A 23,503-nucleotide genomic window follows, 5' to 3' on the forward strand; every position below is an offset into this window, starting at 1 on the left:
AGACAGGAGAAATAGATTTAGGTGTGTGTCACTGGAAAAGAAAAATATGTCATAGTAGCCCTCACAGATGTGTTTAGAGCCATTTTAAACATCCTGAAGCATAACTTAAGATAATCATCAAAAAAAAAAAACATGTCTTGCGCCTATTTCTGTATGGGACGCGTGATGAGTATGCCTTCCCAAACTGTGAAAGTCTCCTTTAAAATGTAAAGAAATGTTTTGCAGTGAAAGTACAAAACACAGTCAGCTTATTTTTTGTTGACCAGAGTCACAGATAAGAGATGTAGGGCAGGAGGATGAGGAGGGTTCAGTGAAATATCTACAGTACATGACTGCTGCATAATGTACTGTCATCAAACCAAACAAACAGAGTCACTGTACACCCAGTCACACACCGTTAGATCATGTTTATTTTGCATGGGCCGAGGAGGTGTGTCATATTTCTTACCACAACATGGCAAAGAGGCGCAATACAGACAAATGCGAACGTAATGATCCAAAGCAATGTGATGTGGACTGTTGACCTGCCTGGAAAAACACAGCAAGGTAGAAAGTGGGTTTATTCCAATCACAGTGTATCACATGTCACAGTAAATTAGGTAGGTTAGACACACAGTATATTAGCTCAGAAACGCTGTGTCAAAGCGTCAGTGCCAGTGATTTCTGCTCTGCCATGGAGAACTACATCACAGACGACCCGTTTCGATTCAAAAGGAGGAACACAAGCTCCAAACATTGCTGTTCTCCATCCTACACAACTGGTCATCATTACCATTGGTAAGTAAACTTTTTGTTAAAATAGTAATCTGCAGTTTCCTTATTCTTATTTTCTCCAATATAATGGAACTAACTGTTACTTGGCATGTGGTGCTCAAAGCACTAAAAAAAAAAAAAAAAGAAAAAAACACAACTGGTGTCTCTTTCCCAAAATCACGACCCAGTTACTAAAGATAATCCACAAACCTCGTTGTGAGCAGTTTCATGTAGGAACTACTTTCCTCCTCATAATAAAAGTAGGTCCCATAGATTCCAAAGTAGTTCCAGTAGATTCTATACAGAAAGACAACAGTTTCTACATGAAATTTATCATATCAAACATATCTTTAAAACAGTTCACATCAGAAGAATCGGAATAAGATGGCTAAATTGCACTACAGGCCAGGGGGAAAATATGTATTTTGGATTGTGAGATAAACTGTCCCTTTGAAAACTCTCTTTTATGTTAAATGTTCCGTTCAATTAATCTGGGAACCAGACAAATTTGCAGAGTTAAAGTTTTCATTTTCTCTGAGAGATACACATAATTCACAATTGCGAATTAGTCTGTCGATGCCAGGTTGTTACTGCTGGTGTGGACAGTTTTCTTGAAACTTTAGTGTCTCTGTAGCTGAAGCTGTTTTCTTTCCTTATGTCCCTTGTAAATCCCCACTTCTTCTGTTTACTTCAAGTATTTGTTTTCCTAGAAATTACATTTGTAGAAGTGAGTACATCTTTCTGACAACATCAGACTGAGTTGAAATACTGGCTTCTCCAACAACAGTATAGCCATGTTCTCCTGTGAAATTTCCACCCTGGTGCCGAATGTCTCTTGTTATTGTTTCACATTGTTTCACATTTATTCACTTTACATGGAGCTAAAATTAATGCCAAATGTTTGCTGAGTGTGTGTGTGTGAGTTGTGAGATATTATTAATAATCTTGTAGAAGGAGTAGATGTTTATAACAGTTAAATTGAGCAAAATATGAATGGACCCTGGCAGGCAGTAAGGCAGGCAGTCACTGGACTCCAACTCCATGGTGTTCATTTTCAGAGCAGTGAGTGCCATTTAGTTCTGTTCAGACACCTCTGCAGCTGATAACTCCACAACTCACACCAGAAAAATCTAGACAGATAAAAGCACTACAGACCAAGGGAAAGATAGGTAGCTTTGATTTTGGGGTGAACTGTCCCTTTAACCAGTTAGCCTCATCTCTACAGAGGCCCAGGTGCAAATCTACACCTACCAAAGGTTAATTTACAATGTTGTCTGAAATTAAACGTTTATGCCGAGCAGATTTTTCTTTAAATGGTTAAAAGAGAGTCTGAGACAAATGTCCTGACATTTCATGTTTTAGCAGGAAATCCTGAACTGTAGTTCATACAGTTTGTGTTTGTGTTTCAAAGGGCGTCTGGTCTGTTTACACACCTCAACATGCAGGAGTCTCAGTCTGCACAAATAATTATTGGCACTACATTTTAATATAAATCAATCCAAGCATAAGGTTTATAACTTTACTTTCAGAGCAGGTGAATTAACCTGTTCATTGATGCCTGTTGTAGCATTCAGTAGTACTTATTGTATTTTAAAGAAACAGGTTAAATAAACACTAGTAGAGCAATTAGGGATATCACTATAAGTACTACAACAAAAAGTAAGAGTAAGGTACGACAGTATAATGAACACAGAGAAATACAAATCAGAGTACCTGTAACATATGCAGAATGTCCATAAATGAATATGTGTAATAATATAACACTCATCTGATCATTATAAACTATTAATTATTATTATTATTACTATTAACTTTTTAATGTAGACGAGAAGAAAAATAGAAAAAAGAGATACAAAAGATAAACAAGCAAACTTGAAAGTAGGACAAACAACTCCACACTGTTTGTATTTCAAAGTGCAAGTGCAAGTGTGTGTGTGTGTGTGTGTGTGTGTGTGTGTGTGTGTGTGTGTGTGTGTGTGCGCGCACTGAGTAAAGGACTTGTCAGTTTGTCAGTCAGTAAAGAACTTGACACAACGACACAACAAATATTTGAAAAAAGTCAGTCAGCTCACCTTTTGCGCGCACACACACACACACACACACACACACACTCACACTCACACTCACACTCACACACACACACTCTCACACACACACACACTCACACACACACTCATAAACACACATGCAAAAGTAGGACAGTAGCCGGATCACATATCCTCATTCAACGTGAATTTACACAGAAACTACTGCAAACATCTGCAGGGAAAATTCAATATTTTCACACACAGTTCAGCTCCGGAGTGAATAATGGCACCACATGTTATCTGTACTGTGATCGCGCCTCAGAACAAATTCATCTTATTTTAATGGTAAGTACAGTAGCTGTGTGCAACAACCACCAGGAGGCATCCACAAGCCTGCTGCAGCCCTTGTAGAAACCACTGTAATTCAACCCTCTCCAACAGGCAACATAAAGTTTTGCAGAACGTGCACGGTGAATTATCAGAAGCTGACGTAACATAGTACAGTCACAAGAAATGGGATGTTACCCGAGGCTGGATTATCATCCAGGCAAAGGAGGCAACTGCCAACTGCCAGCTGTCCCAAAACGATTGATTGAGCAACACAATTTGATTAATTGTAATTCTGCAACATGTAGAGTTTGTCAAAATGTAGTTTTAAAACTTAAATTATTTTAGTTCATATTGTGCACACATGGCACATTTCATGTTTTAAATAGTGTGGTAACACTTTATTTGAAGGGGTGTGCACAAGACTGATATTACCCTGTCATAAGTATGTCATGACACCTGTCGTGAAAATGAAGGAGTCTTAATGATTGTTTATGACTGTTGTCATTAGGAGTAATTTGGTCATTTATGTCATTTTTAATGCAAAGTTGACATCATTTGAGGTGTCTTTGCGATGACAACTTGACATTAATCAAGTCAAAAATGTGTGTAATGACAACTTTACATTATTGTTGCTTGTTTAGCTTAATGTTTAGTCTTTTCTGCACCACATTTTCACTTGTTTAGACCTTTACAATTTATTATTTTCAGGTTACAGTTTCATTTAGCAGATACTTTTATCCAAAGCAGCACACATCTGAGAGCCCGTACAACACAAGCGAGGATCTAGTCAGGAAAGAACAACATGAGCAAGTGCCATAAAGCAAAGTTTGAGTCTAATAAGACGAAGGTACCATATTGTACATGGTACCACTTCTTGCACCTGTCTTACAGTATCCTATAAGTGACGTTTTGTGTAACTTTATATTGCATTGTGTTTTTTTTACCTTGTGTGTTCTTCTTGGTATAACTTTATGTTATGTTATTGTGCTTATGTTTTTGTCCTGACCTGCCAAGGGACTATAGATGGGAATGAGCTTGAAGTTAAATCTGGTGTAGTGCACTGAATGCTGACATTTATGTTTTAAACTGTACATGGTCCCCTTATCACAATAGCCCTAATATATATATATATATAGTAACAAATAAATTCTAGAAGTTTATATCAACAAAGGGGAAACTGATCAGATTTCATCCTGCTAGTGCAGCCATGACAAGTAAAAAAGAGAAGAAAGAAAAAAGTTTTGTTCCCATGTAAACTGAGCCAGAAAGAGACACATGGGAAAACACCGTGTTCCCACTGACACCAAATATCTCAACTTTTTCTGCCTGCCAGGATTTTATGTGAACAGAACAGAACAGACTAGAACAGAAAAAGACACAATTTTTAAAGTGTAGCAACGTAGAAAAGAGCAAAAATGAAACTTAACTCTCCAAGCAAAGCTGGGTACAATGTCACTGATCAAAGGTTTGAATGCTCACACACACACACACACACACACGCGTGCGCGCACACACACACACACACACACGCACACCACCCTGTCCTGCCATCTGATTGGCTGTGACACACGAGACAAGGAGGCCCAGCAGACACTCCCACAGGCAGGTGAAGGAGCAGAGGATCAGGCTGCAGGATCAGTTCTCCTCTCAGTTCTCACGGCGGCAGACAGACAGACGGACAGGTCAGGACAGCAGGACAGACGGGTTGTACGGACATTAAAAGTTGCTGAGCGTGATGACAGAACAGTGTGTGAACCAGCAGACATCGCAGGAAGATGCCAGGAAGTGTAACAGAGGAACTACAAAGCATGAGGAGAGGGACTATCAGTGAGTTTGTGACTGCAAACTGGGTCAGACTGACAATGTCTACATTGAAACAGTATACTGGAGATGTTGGTATTACATGTAGTATGGGTACTAGTAGTATTTTTATGAGTAGTATACTGCCATACAGGCATCAGTTGTAAAATTTGTTCAGATAGTAGCTTTTGTAACAGTACTAGTATCTCTCTTAGTAGTGAGACAACTAGACAATTAAAGGTCCAGTGTTTACGGGTATTTATAATATAGCAGAAACAACATATGATTCATAGGCATGTTTTCATATTGTTCATATCACCTGAAAATAAAAATTGTTGTGTTTTCGTTACCTTAGAACAAGCCATTTATATCTATAGAGGGAGAAGGTGCTCCTCCAACCAAGTTTCTACGGTGGCCCAGAACAGACAAACCAGACACTGGCTCCATGTGGGGCTTTTTGCATTTTTCGTGGCCACTAATGGTTCTCCAATATGCTTGGAGGGGAAGGGTGAGGCGAGGTGTATTTAACTGACTGCAGTCTACAACCTCACTGCTAGATGCCACTAAATCCTACACACTGGTCCTTTAATTGATTTTTCTACCAAGGATGAACACAATTGTTAGTTGCAACTAGACCCCAGTTGATAAATCGGCCGAGGGATAATGTTTGTCCTTATCCGTGTATACGGTCTGTTGACTGATAAGAAGGCCTACAGAAATGTCAAAGATATGATTAAGGTCATTTAGAAACTGTGTCTCCATTATAGTTTGTTCACCAGAGAGCACCGGCCAGTATATTTTGTGTTACAATTAGTCACAGTTCCTTAAGAATTCTTCCTTTTCAGAATTTAGAAATGTTTATTTTAAGTTCATGTTATATATATATATTAATATCAGCCTCAAAAATCTAGTGTGAGACGGAGACTTATCAGGTCCCTAATATTTAGATTAAGCATCACTGAATGTCTCTATACAGTTTCTCAACATGTTGGGTAATTTAATAACAAAAACATGTTGATGTTTGTGCAAAATAAAATGTATGTACAGCATATGTTTATTCCACTGAGGTTAGATCAGGGGTGTTAAACTGATTGTAGTTTTTGGGTCATATACAGCTAAATTCAGTCTGAAGTGGTCTGGACCAGAAAAACAACTGAAGAATAATCTATAAATAACAGCACCTCCAAAACCTTCCCTTTTTTAGTTGGAAGAAGAACATGTACATTCTGAAAATGTTCCCTTTACAAAACAGGTGATGAACAGCCTGAGATATCTTAAGAATAATAAATGCTATTTTAACGACGTCTCAGTTTTTCCACACTCAGTCAGTCTCCTGTCATTGTGTGAAGATCACAGATCATGGCAGATCTACAAAACAGATTATTTTACACTAAAGCTGCTAAATGACAATATTTTGCACAATATTCAGTATCAAAGCTACTTCAAGATGTTTTTAACTGGTTAAACAGTCTCAGTTTTATGACCTACATAAGCTCTTGAGCCCATCAGTGTGAAGACAGGCTATTTCTATTTAGTTATTCTTTGGCTGCCACTGAGTCAGACAGTCTATGAAATGAGATTAAAGAAGCCTGTGTTTACATTTTCCCAGCCAAAGATACAGTATGTTAGCCAGTTAAAAAGAAGCAGGAGATTTTTATTTAGATCATTTTTATTTTTGACAATGTATTTTGTGGTTATTATGGTGGAAACAGCTTTACAGGATTGGACCCTCAGGCCATGCATTTGAAACCCCTGGTTTAGAGGCTACCAAATCCCCATGTTCCCTTGTATCATACATCTGTTCTTAATCTACTTTATCTCTTAGCTACTCCTGTTGAAATATGAAATATTCTGTACAATGTTGCTGTGTTGTATGAATGTTGTTTTCTTGCTGTCTGTAGTTCAGATGTAGAAAATGTGGAGGAGCGGCAGAGATATGAGAGGACGGTCAGCGAGCCTCTCCAGGCTGTTGATCCAGAGCAACAGGGGCTCTCAGGCAGGAGGAAACCAGCCTTAGTCAGGTAAACAGCAGCGGATGTTTTTTAAAAGGTCAAGTGTTTAAGATTTGAGGGCTTCTATTGGCATTCAATTGATCCCCCTAAATTTTACACGCATCACCTTGAAAAAAATTGGTATTCAATTTGTTGCTATATGCAACCTTGCCACTAGAGGCCACTAACTCCACACTTCTTCACTTAAAGCTATGTGACATTTATGCATTAAGTGTCTAAAAGTGCTGGACATGTTATTTATTTTGTTAAGTTATGTACTAACATCCCAAATGTTTCCAGCACTGTTAATGGCTGTTGTTAGCTAGCTGCTAGTTGCTATAACTTCCGGGAAAACAAAGGATGGTTTAGCTACGTCAGAGCGTGAGGAAGAAAGTGACAAAATAGAATAGTACATTAATACATTACCTCGTCCATGAACATGATTTCTGCCTGAGTCATGTCAGATGGTGGTTGTCTAAAACTGAAGGAAACAACTTAAATGATCCCTCACCACTTCACAACATCATCAAACTGTCTTTTGTTATTGCCTTATGTGCTCAATTTCAGCTGCTTTCCAAGTGTTTTCTTACTGTTAGACTAGTTGACTTGTCTAAATTAAAATTTTCATGTAGGGAAATTAGTTGCCAGGAACATCTCTAATAGATAAATCAAAAAATAACCAGCAAAATGTTCATACAGCATGTGAACAAATAAAAATAAGTTGAGTCTGCTGAATGTGTAACTAATATCTGACAGCTTGTTTTAATGTTTACTGCCTCCTAGTGCCTACAAATTCATTAACGCTGCTCTAAATATCTCTTATAGTTAATCTCTATTATTTTTTTGGACTTTTTAAGATTTGCTTTTACTGGCTTTAAGATGTTTATGATCATCTATTTTGGATAATTTAAAATCTTTTATAAATGTATTTGTTTTTCTTTGTTTTATTTTATTACAATACCTGTTGTGTTTCATTTATATATTTTATTGAGTGATCTATAATAAAGTGTTCTATAAACATGCGTGACACATTTTTCAGTTAGAGTACCAAAGGTCACAGACAAGTAGACAGTCATGTCAGGTGAACTTACAGGTTACGTATTTGATGTATCTGTTGTGTAATAAGTTAATTCTTCTGCATTGATTTTACTTTTTTGTCTTCAGGTCAAAGACCTTCGATCACTCTCTGCTGACTCAGGTCCAGCCAGATTCAGACCCCAAGATAGAGAGGAAGAAGTCTCACTACAGCCAGGTGAGCGTTTATTAACTAACCTCTGATACATATTTTATTACACCTATAAACATTACAGCATGGGATCTGTCAAGCTGCTGGTTTCCACCTGAGTGATATCAGATATAATTTCCTCTGACTGCTTTTATTGAAATAAGAGCTGTCTATCAACCTTTTACTTTTATTATATTCATTGATATTAATAATGCTTATACTAAAAACATTTTAAAAATACTATATTTATAATATCTAACCTGTCATTCAACACCTGATATCTGCCAAGTCTGAGTAGTTTCTACATGTCGTCCCAAAATATGATCAACATGCAGATTGCACAGTTTACTGATGTGTTTCCCATGCATACAAGTATCAGTCAGCATTATGCATTAATGTCAGAGTGAGCAAGTCTGACTGTGTGTGTGTATGTGTGTGTGTTGTGTTTCAGCTTTCGAAGAGCAACTGCCAGTACCATAAAATATTTAAGGAAATCAGCAAAGAGGAACAGCTCAGACAGAGTAAGTCTTTAATGATCACAACTATCTGCTCCACCTTAAATACTGAATGAGGAATTAGATAATAGTTGAACATCAGATACCTTGAACACTAGATGATGTTTCAAAACTACTTCAAGGAGTTTTTAACTGGTTAAGGAACTATCTCGGTATAATACTGATCCCTCCATTTGACCTACATAAGTTAACAAGACTATCCAGATGAAGTTTGGCCATTTCTTCAAATTTGTTTTTAATGCCGGCCATCGGGTCAGATTCTCTGTAATCAGATAAAGCAAGTCCGTGTTTACATTTTCCCATGCAAAGTTACATTGAGTAGTACGTTTGCCAGTTAAAAAGAAACAGGGAGAGATTATCTTTAGATAATTTTATTTTTTACATATGTTATATTTTGTTCATTGTCCTGGTTCGTGTTTTATTCTGTGGCTACCACTTTTGTCCACAGGGGCCTCCAAAATCATCATTATACGAAAGTTCCCTGTGCAGTGGCCAGTGTTGTGCTAGTTACTGAAAACCAGTAACTAGTTACCGTTACTAGTTACTTTATTTCAAAAGTAACTCAGTTACTTTACTGATTACTTACACCAAAAGGTAACGCAGTACTGTGAAAAGTAACGTTGTAGTTACTTTAAAAAAAAAAGGTGTCCCATTAAGTTTTAAGCTAAGTTTTCTTTAGCTTGGTTTCCATTTTTGCGTATTCGCTCTCCAGGAACTTAGAAAAAGTGTTTCGTCCCATTTGCCGTGTGACGTTCGGTATCATGCTAACTAGCAGAAAGAAAATAGTTTCTACTGAAACTCACACCAAAAATCTGGACGAGTAAATCGGACTACAGGCCTTTTTTTTATATCCATACACTGGATCTAGCCTTTTTTTTTCCACTAATGTATCCCTAAAAAAATGAAGTGTTCTGCAGCGTCCCCTTGAGTAACCTGAGTCTGTTCACCTGCTTGTCAGGTTACACCTGTGCTCTGCAGAAAGACATCCTCTACCAAGGACGAATGTTTGTCTCTGACCACTGGATCTGCTTCCACTCCAAGGTGTTTGGCAAAGACACAAAGGTACCAAGAACTAGGCCAGAGTTAACTCTTATTTCCAAGTGCTTTTTGTGTGTGTCGTGAACATTGAGCTGCAACTTTGCTGTTGAAAAGTAATCTAAAGCTTTCTGTCCCAAAGGTCTTTGGCACTGAGTCCTCAGACTGTCTCACTTACGTCTCTTATTTCAGCTTCAGCGTCTCAAACAGAGACTTCACAGTGTTACAGATTGTCTGTTTTCTTGTTAAGTACGAAGGCTGAGCGTTATCACGTCTTTGTGATGAATACAGTGAGGTGCCAACAGCAGCAGGTTTGATTTGATGAGGAGAACTGCCTAAATTATTAACATTCCCCTGGAGTCACTTCACAGAAAACTGTCAGTGCAGAGCTCAGATAACGGGAAACATTAATTTTTATCAAAACACACTTGGTAGATCACCTACTTGACACTCAAGAACAAGTAAACAAAGAAGTCAGTTAAGTGCAGCAAGGACGTGACATTTTCAGCTTCGTAGCATTTTAATTAACTTTTATTTTCCGACCAAAGTCTTTTCAGTTCCAGGGATCTCTTTTTTGACAGACTCCAGGCCAACATGGCAGGACAATTTGCACATTTTAACAAGTAACAAGACACATTACCCATCCCTAAACAATGGATTAACACAATAAACAAAAAGACAAAACACAATATCTTTCAATGGATGAGAAGCCAGTGAGGGATCATGTTCAGCACTACCAGCCAGGGACTGTAGGAGAAAGGATATTCTTCCCTAACAGGTGATGGAAGCTGAATTACATGCTGCGCTACAAAATCCCAGCCAAGATAATGCAGTTCTTTCAGGAGATGGATTTGCACTGACTAATGTCTTGTGACTAAATACCATGCCACACTTATGTATTGAATTTTTATTTGTTTCAAAGGTTGGCACTGCCAAGCTGAGCCAATGTCAGTTGGTTCTGGGGGGTTATTTTCCCATTTCAAAGTCTTCTTTTGACCGTCCCCTCTCAAAACCTCCTGCATAATGTTAGGAAGCTATATGCTTATGTCAGAGCCATCAGTTTTAATTGTTTTTACTTTGTTTCTGAGAAATCAACTTTGTCCTTTTCATGTAATAGTGACTTATAGGGTCACATATTAAGTTAGCTAATGCTAGCTTACTAGCTAGCTAATGGTAACAAAATTCTAGCTATCCAGCTAGCTCATGATTGCTGTAGATCAGCTAGCTAGTCAGCTAGCTACTTGATAACATAGCTTACTTAAAATGTGAATATATGAGACTTTTACAGGTCCCCCAGCAACATCTTTTAACCATCTTCAAAATTTGGTTTTCTTTTCAGTATTAACGAACCAAGCATATCTAAGTAGAGAAAGCAGGAAAGGAGAAAGTCAACTGAGGTTGTTACTGGAGCACAGAGTGAAAAGAGACAGGACTTAAAAGAGTTTCATGTCTATCCAAGCTGAGGAAGACCTCCAACTGTCAGTAACCTAACCTTGTCTATGGACATGGTGACTTGAAACTTAGACTCCCAAAACCAGGTGTGCTCAAAATACAACTCTATAGGGTGACGTGTGTTAAAGTTCACCAAAGTTTATTTTTCTTTGCCCCAGAATCACAAATTTTGCTCAAAAAAATGTTCTTACAATTATTACAATGTGATGAGGCTTTTAATCCTATATTGAGTGTTTTTACTCCAAAAAATTATATTTCGAGGTCTTTATCTTTAGTTGAATCATCTGATATTTCTTCTTTGACTGATGACGTCTCAGAGCATCTATGACAGTGTGACCACTGCTTCCCACAGGCAGGATGAGTGATTCTGTATCAACAGAGAGTAAACTAGTCCCTGCAGGGCTCAACTGTTCATCCTGGTGTTTGTCCGTCCCAGATTGCCATCCCGGTGATGTCTGTCACTCACATCAAGAAGACCAAAACTGCCATCCTGGTGCCAAACGCTCTGGTGATCGCCACCGCAAACGACAGGGTGAGAAGGACCACTCATGGTTTCACCTCATCAGGTTTTCATTGCTCACACAGTGACTCTGAAATTTGTTGTTGTTGTGAGAAAAAAAAGCTGAAAACATAACAGTAAAACTGTTGTGTTTTTTTGTTGTAGTACGTGTTTGTGTCTTTCCTGTCCAGAGACAACACCTACAAGGTTTTGATGTCCGTCTGTCTTCATCTGGAGGTAGGACAGACATCCACCACGCAGCTTTATCTTTTTCATTAATCACTGATTTACAGATAGAAAAACAGATAGAAAACATTAAATGTAAACTGGTCACTGTTTTCACATTTTTGTCTCATCAAACAAGCAAATGAGATGCAGGACGATGAAGTTAAAACCAAGATGTTTTTTTTAGTTCCTTGAGGTTTAAGTTTTTGTCTGTTTGTTTAAAAAAAATAGATTTTTTGGTGTTTATGGTATTGGGTATAGGATTTATACATTTGACTGGCACATAGGGGCACTTCACCATGCAATGGCTGCGCCCCCTTTTGGCTGATAGAAACAGTACATCCCATACATGTTATGCAATTTGACATGTTTTGAATGACAGTTTTTTACTTGTTTGCATTCGTGTCAAGTTAAACAAACATTTGTTTTATAGACATGTCTAATAATTATTTTGTGACCTTGCTTGAACTGGAGCATTCTCGATACATTAATAAATTAAGGTTGATCTATCAGACATGCTCCTTCAGTCTCGACCCATCCAAGTGGATCAGTGACCCCACAGTGGCCAGACACTTCTGATATTGAATTACCAGATATAGTTAGGCTAAGTGTTGTCTGTAAATAACAAAACCTATTAATAGACAACTGTTTGATCTAAGCTAGGCTGAGATTTTGTCTGAGTTGACAGTCTGACTCTGCTGTACAGTAACCTTATGACTGAACTCCAGCAGCCTCACACTCAAGCTACTGTTAGTGACACAGTGTAGAATGGTGGCATTTATTTAAACTGGGTTGTATTTATATGTGAAAATTGTTTGACTTTTGCTCAGACTGGTTGCTGTTTGTTTGTGGATCATGAAACATGCATTTGTTACCAGTGAGGGGATTCATGTCTGCCCAAGCTTCTGGTGAACTTTTTGACTAAAGTGAAAATCAGGGAGAATAAAATAACTTTTGATTCGAGTCGAATGCTTGACATGGCTTATTGTTTTTGCAATATTAACTGTCTTTTTCTTTAAAACTTTAGAATCGTTTAGGCATAGAAACATACTATATTTGATATGATGTGCAGGAGAAGAGTCCATGCAGCAGCCCCATCCCCTCATCAGCTGAGAACAGCTTCAGAGGTCAGAGGTCACCTCTATCGCCTCGCTTTCCCCTGGTAGGTCAAACACAATTACCTCGTATCCCTTCTCCTGACAAACATATAAGAGGACTTAAAAGTTATATTTCAGGTGCTCAGTAATGTAAGTGACTCACCAGCTAGCCAACATGTAGTCTGTGTGTCTGTGAAGAGTTTTCCAGGTGATTTAAGTGATCTGGATGGAGCAGTGAGACAGAGGAGGCAGGAGATGGAGGAGAGTAGCAGCTCTGACTCCCAAACCCCAGAGTACGAGAAGATAGCAGGTATCAATCAACCAATTAGCATCAGCATAACAGTCACATGCTACAAGTGATTATGTCATATTTTTGAGAATCCACAAATATAACTAATTTCTAGCTGTTAACAGACTTTCACAACTTTTACTAAATTAGCAAACGTGGCATTGAACTTTTAGGAATCTGACATTTTACCAGCTGCCCCTTGCAGTTCCTTGTAGCTTTTCCGTGGCTTATCCAATCTGAGACTGACACAGGTCACAAAAGCAAAACCAAGCCAGTGTCTTGCTCAAGGACATTTCAGCAGAGTGAGACTCCTGCTCAAAGTCAGCTTGAGTAGGGGTTGGTTTTCCGGATAAAACTCATCACATTCACACTGCTTCCCCTGCTTCTTGTCTCTTGAACGCTGCAGAGTTCCCCGTTCCTCCGTTTCTGGATGTGTTGAAGCACAAAGACAGTGCAGCTCCTCCTGAACCTTCGGACCACCAGCAAAAAGTGAAGAGCCAGCATCAGAACCAGCAGAGCAACAAGCAACAAGACAACAAACAGCACGACACACACCACACTGGTACGAATATTATCCTGTCTGCTGTGTCAAGAGGAGATTGTACGAAGACTGTGTGGGAAGAACTGAGAGGAATTGGTCAAGTCTGTAAAAGTTATTGTTACTGATGTTATAAAAACTCAGGCTTTACTTTACATCAACTTAAAAAAGTATTTTTCCTGTTTCCAGGCTCAGAGCTGGTGATTGACAGCAGAACTCTGAAACCAGTTTCTCTCAACACTGTGCTCTTTGTCTACCTGTTTCTGTGAGTTTACCGTCATTCATTCATTTATCCATTCATAATTTTACATATTTGGTTCACATTGATCTACTTATCTAATTCATTAACCCACATCTATTTATTAACTTTAGTAAAGTTTTGTTTATTGAACATTTACTCATACATTCACTCACTTCTCTCACTTGGGTGAAATTTTTGCATCTTTTCATCTTCTCAGCAATTTTGCATTGATTTATTGATTGGCAGTGTGTGTGTTTTCTCAGAGTGTGTGTCCTGGTCTTGTCTTCCTGCTACCTGGCCTTTAAGATCGTCTCATTGGAGCAGAGATTGACGACGCTTGGCTCCATGAGCGAGTTCACCCACCAGGAGTGAGTTCACAACGTGTCGGAGACACTCAGCTCATCTGAAAAAGTCTCACAAAACACGAAAAACCAAGCTTGAAATTATATAAACAGATTTGGATATTTAAAGATATTTAAGAATTTATGTCCTCGATTGTTTGACTTTCCTAGAAATGACTTTCTGCGGGAGAGTGACGTGAACACGGAGCTATTTTCTGAACTACTGACCATCAACCTGATGAAGCTGGAGAAGGTCAGTCAGTCTTTCGGTCTGTGTTTGCTAGGTTTAATGTAAGATGGAGGAGAACAATCTGAATTTGTTCTCATTAACATCCCTAAATTAAAAAACAAAAAGTTAGTTTATGAGTTAGGTTTTGAAACTCAGCTGTGAACTGTGGTCAGTGTGGTCAACGGTTCCCTGGTATAATATTTTTTTATATATTATAATCATTTTATATTGCATTATACTCACTAACTCTAATTATACATTTCTATAAGCACATTATAATGCATTATAAGCATGTTTACAATGCATTATAGACAGGCGATGGGCATCATAGACAGTGACAGATGCTCTAACAGTCCAATTCTCACATGAAATTTGAGGTGCTGCAGTCGATGTAAATGTTAGTTAACTCTGCCACATAATGACCTTTTTAAAAAAAAAATTATTTACTGAAAGGTAGGCACCGGGTGAACTTGAGTTACGGATGCTCACCCTCGTTCATCAACACATGAACCCACACACTGTGTCAAAAACAGAACAGCAAAGCTTTAAGTTTCCAGAGAGCAAAGTGTAACCAGACACTTGGTTCTGTTAATCAAACATTTATAGTCAGTGATCTGTTCATAGAGAAGCGTGGACGTCATCTGTAAGAAGAGCTTGTTTCTCATCCATCAATCTGCACTTGGTGTGTCTGAGCAACATTAACATTTCAGGCTGACACTCATCTCGTTACAAACAGCAGCAGCTGACAGCCACAGTCATGTTAAAAATGTGAATTAAGTGCAGTTTCATCAGCAGAAATAGATCAAGTCTCAGAGTCAGATCAGGTTGTAATTGTGGATAAATCCTCTATATCTACTTGCAAATACATACTAAAAACAGGAGCTGAATCAGTTAAAAATGAGAAAATTTGTTCATTTAAAAAGATATGGTAATGATTTAATTTCATTTCCAACTTTCCATCAACCCCCAATTTTTTGATTACAACCTGTGCTATAGCCAGACACAGAGCACAGAAGTGAAGGGTGGATGGATTCACTGTGGTTTGTAAAGAAATTTAATGCACAAAGTAAAGGGAAGAACAGATGAGGAACTAACAACACAACATAACCAAAAGTGTACCTGAAGGGAAGGAAAGAGACAGACTGTTAGAAAAACACAGGACCTTATAGGGAAGTGGGAACACCGAAAAACAAGTAGACAAAAGACAGATGGGCAGGGAAAACAAAGCAAAACCAGAAACAAGCACCGATGTAAACCCTAAAATTTGCATTGAGAATTAATCCACCAGGGCACAGGGCAAAGCATCTGCCACCATATTATCTTTGCCCTTAATATGTCTTGTATCAACACTAATAGACCTGGAACAACAAAAACCAGTTCGTCAGGTTCTGGTTTGGACAAGACAGTCACGGGGCTGCCGTTTGTACAAACTACGAGTCAGCTATCTCCTATGTGAAACCTCCAAATACTGTAAAGCCCAAATCAGAGGCAAAGCCTTCTTGTCAATTGTTAAAAAGTTCTTTGATATGAATTAAATTTCCTTGAGAAGCAGAAAACAGGTTTATCAATTCCATCCTTGCCTTCCTGCAACAAAACTTCACCCACATTACTGGCATCCACCTGAAGCTTGAAATGAACTTTGACACTTAGGGAACCACACAAATTTTTCCATCCAAGAAAGACCAAGAAACTGAATCAAATCTGTCTTTGTGGTGGGGCAGGTGTATTTCTCCACTGCCTGCAAATTTTCATGCAGAGGATGCACCTGACCCTGCACGACCACTCAAGAGACGCCACAGTCACCTTGGCAAACTCGCACTCGGCCAGATTGGGATGCACCTCTGCCAGATGATCGAACAGGCCCCTATTTCACCAAACTTGCGTATCTCATGAGAAGGGGAAGAAGGGCAGGGTTAGGACTGCAAAATATGGTGCATCTCCCAAAATCCAAATATCTACCAAACAAAAAAAAAAAAACCCAGCTGGCCCAAACCCGCATTAGGACCAAATCAACTAATCAGTGCATACTGGATGAGCCCCCAATTTGTCACAACCAGGTTTGTAAGGCCATGATAAAGTGGGAGTTCACTGTTTTAACAGTGATTTATAAACAAAAGAGATTAAAAACATAATAAAGCACATATAAACACATGGAAAGTGGAGGTCAGTGGAATCAGTATTGTAGTGTGTGTGTATGAGAGTGGAGAGAGTGTGAGAATGTTGTGAAGTGCATCTAAACAAAGTAAAGGGAAGATCTGAAGAGGAACTAAAACTGCAGTACAACCAAACAGTTGTCAGCAAGAAAGGAGAGAGAGACACTCTTAGCATAGAGTTAACACACAATATCTGTTCTTCCAGGTACAGAAGAACCTGCAGAGACTGCTGGACGAAGCTACCTGAACGTACTGGAAACAATGTACTGGACTAACTGGAAAATGATGACATGCATCACTTTAAACACCGTTGAAAAGTAACTTAACAGCAGTATGAAAGGCAGCGTTTCACTTCCCTCACTGGTGGAAGGTTTCACCTGTAACTGCACCCAACAGTGATGTTATTGTATACTGACACACCATGGAGGAAACTTCTTCATCACTGCAGCAAGGTGTGAAATCAAACCACTGGAGGTCAGCAAAAACAAGATTTTCAGCTGTTGTTAAGTAGCCCTACCAGCTGCAATTACAGGCCAGCCTGTGATTAATGTTTCACCAGCTGATTAGAAATCGAATCTTCTGATGGAATTTTAAACACAGTAGTATTGTAGTAGTATTGTATCTGCTTGATGCAATTGTAGTACAAACAGTAGTATTTTAAAGGCTCTGACATTTCAAGACATTGGTTTGTAAGGTAGTAATATTGCTGTTATATTTTTCTCTCTGTTGAACAAACTATTTTCTCAGCTACTGTCTCTGTATTTACTTTTAAAGTAGATAAAGTTCAGATGTTTTTGGGTCCACTGAATTCATTCAGGGCCTGTGTTTATAGTACTGTGCATTTGAAGAGATCAAGGTTCTGACTTTTGCCTTGTTTGGCTGATCACACTGATGTTCTCGTTCAACTGAAATAGCAAACACAGACATGTATTTGCACAAGGACAGTGAGGACTGTACAGTACAGATCTGTACTTCAGCCCACACTGACCGGCTGCAGCTGCTTTTATAGATACTATAGAAATTGCACAAGCCCTGACTGGGTGTTCTTCATGTTTACCTCACGCTGCCCAGAGCTGTACTTACTGTCATTTCTGATGTAGAATAGAAATGCACCTACAGTGCAAAGTAAGAGGTGTATCCGCTGCCTCTGCTTCCAACATGTTGCTACTGTCCACATCTGACAGTAAATTATTATTTTCATGTTTATAGCAAATCTCAAATGATTCTGGTGCAGATATTTTCATAGAATATTTTTTGTAGAAAAATGAGACAATCATAGCAAAATGTACTGCTGTCAGTGCTGTTCTTCATATGACCACCAGATGGCGCAGACAGTAAAGAATTCCTCAAATCTTGCAAAGTGGCTTTAAAACTTGCACACTGTTTTTGGTCACACAGAACTTTTCCAGTGACTGAATTAACCGTTTGTTGTAGTTTGCACCTGTAACCACATGGGTTAACTTCATGAAGCTGATCCTGATTCATTTACGATTAAGATTCATACAATAGACTGTTACAAAGATATGGATGATTCTGATTCTGTAAATACAAAAACAATACACAGATCATCTATACACAGATTTAATGATGTGATTTTGTTTCCTCTGTTGGGGAATAAATGTATATTTTGAAATAAAGTTTTATTTTTGCTGTTATGTTTCTGTTTTTTCTTGTATTTGCCATACTCTCTGTTAAAGTGCTGCTACTTGTCTTGTCTTGGTTTAATAGTATTTATTGTTGTTGCTGTGACTACTGTTTGATTGATGCTGCATTCAAGTCACGCGGGAGTTATTTAGCCCCAGTTTGTGCCTCTCATGTATCGACATACATTTTTTGATTTGAAAAACTCAGATCTGTCTAAAACTCTCAGTGTTGTTCTGATTATATTTTCACAGTCCAAAGGTCCTTTAACCACGTGGCTAAAATAAATATTATGTCTGCTGCATGGTAAAAAAAAAAAAAAAAAAAAAATCTTTGTTTTAGTTCGCAAACAGAGGATCAACTTCACTTCTTCTCGGCATTACATGAACACAACAATAATTTTAGTGTCACTTTTTAACCTGCTACATTTTGATAACAACAACATGACACAAAAGCTGCAGTAAGAGATGAGAGATGACTGTTTCTTTGAATCCATACTGCATCACATTAGTGGGCTCTTTAGCACTGAATGTATTCTGTAAAGTGCAACACAAAAGTTGAGGTAAAAATTAAACCATCTGATTCTTTGTAGAAAACATCAAAACCACAGATCATGTCCAGTAGAATCTAAATTAGACCTCAGCCAGTTTTAACCAACAGTTCACTGATCCATTCACAAAGTACCCTCTTGTAATCCTACCCACTACCCACGATGCACTGGGAGGTTTCTAAGGAGACCCTGAAAGTCAACAAACATGTCTGCTGCTGCAGGGAGCTCTCACCAGCATGAGTGAGTAAACTTTCTGATTTTTATACATAAGACTGAAATATTAAAGTCTAAACCACATTAAAAATTCATTCAGATGATGTGAATTTCTTTTTTCCTTAACTCAGCCCTGTGGTTTGTTGTTTTTTATCTGTTGATTGTGATTCTTTTAAACCCAGAGACTGGTTTGGCTCAATAGATAAAATGCAAATTTGACCTTTAACTGTGAATGTTTGATTACTAAAGCACAGCAACACTGTTGAGAATCCCAAATAAAAACACAACATAACAAAATACAATATTAATCTTCATCTATGAATGGATGAAAAGGAATACTAACAAGAATGATCGAGTTCTTTTATCTTAAAATCTTACTCAAATCATTCTTGTTTTTTGAGCAGTTTACTTTCAAGTGTAGAACAGATTCACAAAAATCTACAAGTTGTCTGCAAATAGTTCGTTATTTGACCCTCTTTGGCTTAGAGTGTCCAATTTATAAATGTCAGATACCATCCTTTGTAAAGGAGCAGTGTGCATTGTGCTACTGTGAATTCTCAGTGAATTGAATGAATCTTACAAAGGCTTTATCCTCCCCAGTCTGCCTCTGATTGGTTAGCCCTAATATTGTTAACCTAACCCTAAATCATCATCATGCATCATGGCTGAATCGAATCACCCCAACCAATGATGGCAATGAGCACTAGCCAGTTGGAGGCAGAGCAGGGCAGGTCATGTCTTTGCCATAGTAGGATTCATCTTTCATGTTTTTGGCAGCCATAGATTCTTCTACGTGCTTAAAAAGAGAAGGCAGGCGATTCACTTGGTTGAAATGCGCAACCTCACCAATAGGTGCCACAAAATCCTACACACTGGTCCTTTAAGAAACAAACCTCAAAAGCAGAAAATGATCTTCTTAGTTTTGACAAACAGCAACCTTTAAGTACTGCCCTGAAACATTTGCAGTTGAAGCTTAATGAAGTTGATATCTGAAACCCAAGAAACCTGAAATTACTGTTATAAAAAAGAGAGGAGATAAAACGCATTCAATGAGATGTGTTAGACTCAGTTGAATCAATCTGGATATTTTAATGAATTTATAATTAGTTTGGCATTACAGTTATTTGGAATCAGATGCCTGAAAAGTAAACTGTCTTCTCATATTTACTCTGAGGCGATCCTGCTCCCACATCCCATCATTCTCAGCACGACATCCCATGATCCCCAAACTGTATGTGATGCCATGGAAACAGGACATGAAGAACCAGAGGCTCCTGATGAAGGTAGATACCAGGGAAGGAAACAAACATACTTCACTGTAAACCGTTTAGCCAGCTTCACTGTGTGTGTGTGTGTGTGTGTGTGTGTGTGTGTGTGTGTGTACAGAACGCAGCTCTGGCAGGGATCCCTGTGGTTCCTCTTGAGGAGTCTTTGTGTTTTGGTGGTAAGGAGCGTCTCTGCCACAGTCAGAACTCCACCCACGGCTCCACCTCCTCATCCTCCTCCTCATCCTCCTCCTCCTCATCCTCCTCCTCCTCCTCTGCTCCTCTCATCCAGACAGGACTGACAGCTCATCACTCCTCTCACTTCTCCAGGTAAAACACCTCGGAGACCAGTGCTGCAACCAGGTCTTGTCAGGAAAAAAGTCCAGTTTGTACATCACATATTCGACTTCATATAACATTTTTAACGAATTACTGAATGTTGTCGAACGTGACAAATCAGTCATGAATAAAATGACATCACATCCTTTTACTCTGTTTCCCTGCAGGTACAACAGCTCTGTGGTGACCACCAGGCAGCTTTATCAAACCTGAAGATGCATCACCCAAAAATAAACCCGCCTGCTAATGGATTTCATCACAGCCGTGCATTTAATACTCTATAGGAAATTTGATCCTAGTTACATTTGCAAAGATGAATCAGTCCCAAAAAGAAGAAACAGGAAGCTACACTCAATATTACAATATAAAAATGATTAAAAAAATGTTATTGGACTTTTTGTTAAAGTTTTGAATTTTGTTTCAGTGTAATGCCCGAGTCTCTGTCCTGTATTAATATCCATGTCTGTGAGGCAAAGTGTTTTGCTACTGTTTTTTCTTCTTTTTTCTTGAGGGGAGTAGCCTTGAAAGTGTTGTGTGTTGTTTTGCTCTGGAAAATCAATAAACAAACAACAAACATCAATTTAAAAATATATCCAATATTAAGATGTCCAAAACCAAAATCAAAAAGCTGCAAAATACAGATGAATAAGTAAGAACTAGAAGAGCGCACTCAACAGAGTGCAGATCCCTGCCAGGCAATAGATGGTGACGCACCTACTGCAATGCCAACAGAACTACCAGATACAACAAATGGAGATTTGCAAAGTTCCACCACTACTAACTAGACTCACATACTTTGTCACAAACAGAGATTTCAAACTGAAGCCGCTGTTGATCAACCAGTCAAGTTGCAGTTTACATCCATGTCCAGACTCATATAATGAATGAAGTGAAGACTTTGAAGACTGTGAAGACACGCCTGGTGAGAAAAGACTTCCAGAGACATTTACTATCACTTATGAAGAAATTTGTGACAAACAAACACAGGAAATATGTATAAAAGCTACCATACCATGATGGAAAATACTGTTTTTTCATTGGTTGGCAGGTGTCTTTTTAAATCCTTTGTGCAGGTTTCACTGCATCTCCCTTTTCTATCTGCATATCTACGTTCATTTCATGCCTTCTTTCACCAACTTGTATATTAGCTATTGGTTTTCTGTGTGATGGGATATGAAAAATGACAGAACACAGTGGATGACATTACCATGTTCTCACTGTGGTTAATTATATATTTTTTATTTATTTTTGATTACAGTACCTTTTTATCAACAAATTAACAAAGTCATTGTCTGTGAGATTAGTATAACACTTACAATCTGGTCCTGCAGAACTCGTGTTCACCACATGGTGTCAGTGTTTGTAAATGTAATCCACCAGAGGAGCTTCAGCACCACAGACAGAGCACCTGGTGTCTCAGACATACTTCTCTTTACTCCTAGTATGTACTGCGACTGCCCTCACAAATTGCAAACTGTTGCATGTAGTATTCATACAATTGGGACATACTACTTTCTTATAGCATCATGCCTTGAACTTTGACCCTCTTGCTCACACACCCATCACAAAGGATTGATGGTCAGAACTGATAGAAAAGCATGCTGGCTTGCATGCTGCAAAATGCAGTGAGATATCCTAGTATTTTTTGGCATTGCATTTGACATATTATGTACTGAGACACAATAACTCGTTTCTGGCATACTAAATAATATGGTAGTATGGATATCAGAACACAGATATATCAAAATATGTCCCTGCAGATTCAGTTTGAATAGTCTCTACAGTCGACAGTATACTGACAATTTGATGAAATCTTGTTAAGATTGCTAGATTTCTTAAGTGACAAACTTAAGTGACTTTGTAATTAAAAATTAAAGGTTGCATATGTGACATGTGTGATATGTGGAAAAGGTTACTCGATTGTTGAGTTTCATTCATTGGTCATCACATACCAACACATTTGTTTAGTGGCTCAGACCAACCTCAGAATGAGACTTTACAATTAACTAACTTTCTCCAGAATTACTTACTTCACCTTTAACAGAAGTATCCCAGTAAAATTACTGTAACCTGAAACCTTAACTTTTACTTTGAATAATTGTTAAACAAGTTCCTGTCATTCTGTCTCTGTATTTGTTGTCCAGTGTTTGGCCCCAGCATCAAGCACTTTGATAGAGAAAGTAGCTGTTGTTCCCTATGCTAATGATGCTGCTGCTGCTGCGCACACGCGCACACGCATACAGAAACACACGCATACAGACACACACGCATACAGACACACACACATACAGACACACACACATACAGACACACACTTTGCGTGCGAGTCTGGGCCTCTGTGTGAACGTCTCAGTGTGTCACCAGCAGTGATGACAAATGTCTTTGTTTTATCTCTCTCTCTCTCTCTCTCTCTCTCTCTCACACACACACACACACACAAACACACACACACACACACACACACCTGACACATTGCATTAACTATATGTTTATATTTACAGTGTTGATGTTTTATGACAGTTCTGCAGCTTTTGGAAAATGATTTTGTTGCTCGTATGTTCGATAAAACGAGTTACAGAGTTGTAGTAGTTGTACAATTGAACAATTTAAATCTAACCCGAAACGAATTCACTTTAAATGCATAATGACTTTTGCTGAGTTGGTGCCTCACCACACACAGCTGGTGCCCTTCCGCCACTGTTTCATAATAAATTTCTGCTGTCAGTCAGTATGGTGGTTGGATTCACTTTGCCTC

The 23,503-nt window shown here is 38.5% G+C and overlaps 2 protein-coding genes across 3 annotated transcripts; both read left to right on the plus strand.

Moving 5' to 3' along the window:
• Nucleotides 1–492: 492 nt before the first annotated feature.
• On the plus strand, nt 493–18,395 carry gramd2b (GRAM domain containing 2B). Of its 2 annotated transcripts, none has more exons than XM_084728174.1 (14): nt 493–777; nt 6,812–6,931; nt 8,066–8,153; nt 8,578–8,647; nt 9,600–9,703; nt 11,565–11,660; nt 11,793–11,864; nt 12,925–13,014; nt 13,148–13,259; nt 13,645–13,800; nt 13,966–14,041; nt 14,281–14,385; nt 14,530–14,611; nt 16,946–18,395. In XM_084728174.1, the coding sequence occupies exons 1-14, from the start codon at nt 674–676 to the stop codon at nt 16,985–16,987; spliced, it is 1,317 nt and encodes a 438-aa protein (XP_084584300.1). In that variant the 5' UTR covers nt 493–673; the 3' UTR covers nt 16,988–18,395. The 2 variants fall into 2 exon arrangements, with proteins under 2 accessions (XP_084584300.1, XP_084584301.1); XM_084728175.1 differs by lacking the exon at nt 493–777 and adding an exon at nt 4,133–4,937.
• Nucleotides 18,396–18,962: 567 nt separating this feature from the next.
• Nucleotides 18,963–21,716, plus strand: LOC146320054 (uncharacterized). The gene is made up of 4 exons (XM_084728176.1): nt 18,963–19,171; nt 20,319–20,427; nt 20,531–20,739; nt 20,916–21,716. The coding sequence occupies exons 1-4, from the start codon at nt 19,137–19,139 to the stop codon at nt 20,959–20,961; spliced, it is 399 nt and encodes a 132-aa protein (XP_084584302.1). The 5' UTR covers nt 18,963–19,136; the 3' UTR covers nt 20,962–21,716.
• The last annotated feature ends 1,787 nt before the right edge of the window (nt 21,717–23,503 follow it).

Source organism: Lutjanus erythropterus, chromosome 10 (assembly GCF_056507025.1).
Source record: "Lutjanus erythropterus isolate fLutEry1 chromosome 10, fLutEry1.hap2, whole genome shotgun sequence".
In the NCBI taxonomy this organism is placed as follows: domain Eukaryota; kingdom Metazoa; phylum Chordata; class Actinopteri; order Lutjaniformes; family Lutjanidae; genus Lutjanus; species Lutjanus erythropterus.